Raw genomic sequence first — 2,812 nt, forward strand, 5'->3', positions numbered from 1 at the left:
AAAACTAAGTTAAATGGGTGAGTGCCTAGGCCCCTTGGAGCCAGCCAAAGGGCGCGACGGGCAGCGCCGACATGGGATGGAGGAGGTTGTGTCCGACAGGAAACGGCCGCAGTAGCATTGGCGGCATCATGCTACCCAGCTCGTTTGGCACGTCGAACCGTCTTCGCTTGGCCACGCTCGGTACAAAAAACTGTGGTGCAATCGGCAGCAAGTCGGCCGGTCGCTTTCGCGCGTCGTTCGTCTTGTCCTCGTCATCATCGTCGTCGTCATCTTCCAGAAGCAGATCAATGTCGTTCTCTGGGAACGGGCACAAGCGCGGCCCCGTCTGCAGCAAATAGGCGGGGCGGTGCGTCAGAAATGCCGGCGTCGGGGCCTTGTTTTGCTTTTGGAGGTATTTTTGCGCGTGCGTCCGGATTTGAACGAGCGTGCGTGTGACGACGAGGTTCGAGATGTGCTTCCACGACTTGCCGTAGCGCTTCAGGCCCTCAAGGAAGAGCTCGTGCTCCTTCTTGGTCCACCGCCCCGTCTGCGTTTCGACACTGGTGCCGCTGGCTTGCACTCGCTCGTCGTCGCCGTCGCCATCGTCTTCGTCGCTGCTTTCCAAAAGCTTCTCGACGCTCGTCTCGGTTGGCTCTCGTTTTGGCGGACTCGAGAGCTCCAGCAAGTCAGTTTTGGGCGAGGCCAGCCCGTGCGGCGAGAAGGCGTGTTGCACCTCGGTGCCCCACTCGACGCCAAAGCAGTCGAGCGCCGGGCAAAACACGATCGGGTCTTCCGCCATGATTTCGCAATGGACGCGTGCGAGATGCAAGCAGCCGTGTGCTAATTTAAGGCACCTAATTATACAGCGCACCATCAACATGGCCACCGTCGGGTAGGTCGCAACTTCAAGCCCCGCGTCCGCCATGTTTGCAAATGTCTCTCTTCTGCAAGCAAACGTCGCCAATGTCCACGGTCGCCTCGCGCAGGACCGCTTACAGCGATCTCCCGCTGCCACGTCATTCCTCGAGTTTGCACTTTACTCGTGTGGTGTCATGGCTCTTTGAAGTTGCACTCGACGAATTGTAGAAGTAGGCAGAGTGGGGTTCAAGTGCAACATCAACAAGAGTGTGTACACTAGGACGCTCCGTCGGGCACGCGCATATCGAAGACCCCAGTGGCCGTCGCCACCTCCCAAAACTCGGCCGGCTCCATGACCCGCGTCTCGTTGATCTTGTCGCGTAGCGCCTTCTTGAAGCGCATCATCTTGACGTGAATATCCGTGAGCTCGGTCGTGAGCGCCGCGCGTCGAGCAGCGTTGGTGTCGCGTTCAATCTTGGTCACGTAAACATTTTCACTCGCGCCGACCATTTTCCTAGTTTACATGAGTCTACGCCGGAGACGACGCATGTACCGGTGGTTGTGGTAGTGTTCGCCGACAGCATCGTTGGCGAGTGCCCAGAGCTCGCGGCGGTTCGCGCGCACCTGCTCCATCTTCTTTTCATACCCGACGCGGCGTCGCATGAGCATGCGCTTGGTGCGCTCGAGGAGCTCGACTTGTCGCTCCATCAAGCACTTTTGCTCCTTCATTGGCAGCGAGTAGAGGCGCGATGCCTACAATATACGTTTCCAGCTTCTTCCTCGCGGCATTCCGCAACACGAACCAGTTGGCCGCGCACGCTCTTGAGGTAGACGTCTTTGGCCTCGAGCACGAGCTTGGCGCGTCTAGAGCGATACGTTGGCAAGCGACAAGTGGAGTCTCGTACTCGATCGCGGCGATGCGACGGCCGAGCTTGCCGCGATAGACGCGCTGGACAAGTAGCGCGGCTTTTGTGAACGCGATGCGCATGTGCTGCGTGAAGCGCCGCGCGAGGAAGCCGCGTGTGATGCGCTCCATCTCGATGGCACCGACCAGCCGTCGGTACGCAAGCCGCCGCGCCCGGTAGACGCAACGCCCACGATGGCCTCGGTAGACTCTAGGCAGCATCAGACGCATTGTCGATACGATATACCGACCTCTGCAAGTCGAGCGTCAGCGCCAGCATGAGCGCGCGTCGCTTTTGATACTGAACCCGACCAAACCAGGCGATTAGGTACCGGCCAATGCAGCGACGCGCCTGGCGTGCGCGCCAAGCGCCGAGCCGCGTAAGGCGCATGCGATGCATGGTTGAGGTCGCCCAGCGCTGAAGCAAACGTGCGGCGCCGCGCCGAAGAAAACGCCGACGATACAAAAGCTCGACCGCGGTCTGTCCCTGGACGGAATACGTGCAATGCTGGATCTTGCGGAAGAGCCGCGCGCGGCGGCGGCCGCAGTGGCCTCGAAAGACCCGCTGGATTAGTCGCGCGGCCACTAGCCAGAATAAGCTACAATGATATCTGATAGTATGAGAGTGTGCACACGGTCGCCTTTGCGCGCGAGACGGAGGGCCGCGATCGCGTTGAAGCGGCGCACCGCCCGGTAGGTGCGAAAGCGTTTCTGGACGCGGCGCACTGCGGCCTTGGCGTGTTGCCAATGACGCATCTCAAAGCGCTGGCGCGCCCATGTTTGCACCCGAACCGCCGCCGCCACAATCTGGTTGCAGTACGATACATACCAGATCCGCGTCTGGTGCATGCGATAGGTGCTCTGGATGCAGACAGCGCTCGCTGTGAAGAGCACACGCCGATGTCGCACGCTTTGGCGCGCAAGGCCGCCGCGCATGACCGCTTGCATCATAATGATTCGCTCGTAGATGAGTCGGACCATGCTGCGAAGTCGCTCGTTGCGGTAGTAGCGACGATACGTGCGCTGGATGCGACGTACGTTGCGCGCAATGGCCTCACAGCTAGCCACGTC

The 2,812-nt window shown here is 60.2% G+C and overlaps 2 protein-coding genes across 2 annotated transcripts in view; both read right to left on the reverse strand.

Annotated features, from left to right (window-relative positions):
* Nucleotides 1–778, reverse strand: SDRG_10985 (hypothetical protein; the record flags this gene model as incomplete). Its single annotated transcript, XM_008617003.1, has 1 exon — nt 1–778. One exon carries the CDS (start codon nt 776–778, stop codon nt 26–28), a length of 753 nt encoding a protein of 250 aa, XP_008615225.1. The 3' UTR covers nt 1–25.
* Nucleotides 779–993: 215 nt separating this feature from the next.
* The window catches only part of SDRG_10986 (hypothetical protein), a gene marked incomplete at its 5' end in the record, with an annotated part of 4,788 nt that continues 2,969 nt past the window's right edge, over nt 994–2,812 (reverse strand). Inside the window, 6 exons of the mRNA XM_008617004.1 lie at nt 994–1,351; nt 1,391–1,590; nt 1,641–1,701; nt 1,743–1,952; nt 1,993–2,326; nt 2,377–2,801. Of these exons, the coding sequence (XP_008615226.1) occupies nt 1,114–1,351; nt 1,391–1,590; nt 1,641–1,701; nt 1,743–1,952; nt 1,993–2,326; nt 2,377–2,801 (1,468 nt within the window). The 3' untranslated portion in view covers nt 994–1,113. The remainder of the gene's footprint in view (nt 1,352–1,390; nt 1,591–1,640; nt 1,702–1,742; nt 1,953–1,992; nt 2,327–2,376; nt 2,802–2,812) is intronic.

This window comes from Saprolegnia diclina (genome assembly GCF_000281045.1).
Source record: "Saprolegnia diclina VS20 unplaced genomic scaffold supercont1.38, whole genome shotgun sequence".
Lineage (NCBI taxonomy): Eukaryota > Oomycota > Saprolegniomycetes > Saprolegniales > Saprolegniaceae > Saprolegnia > Saprolegnia diclina.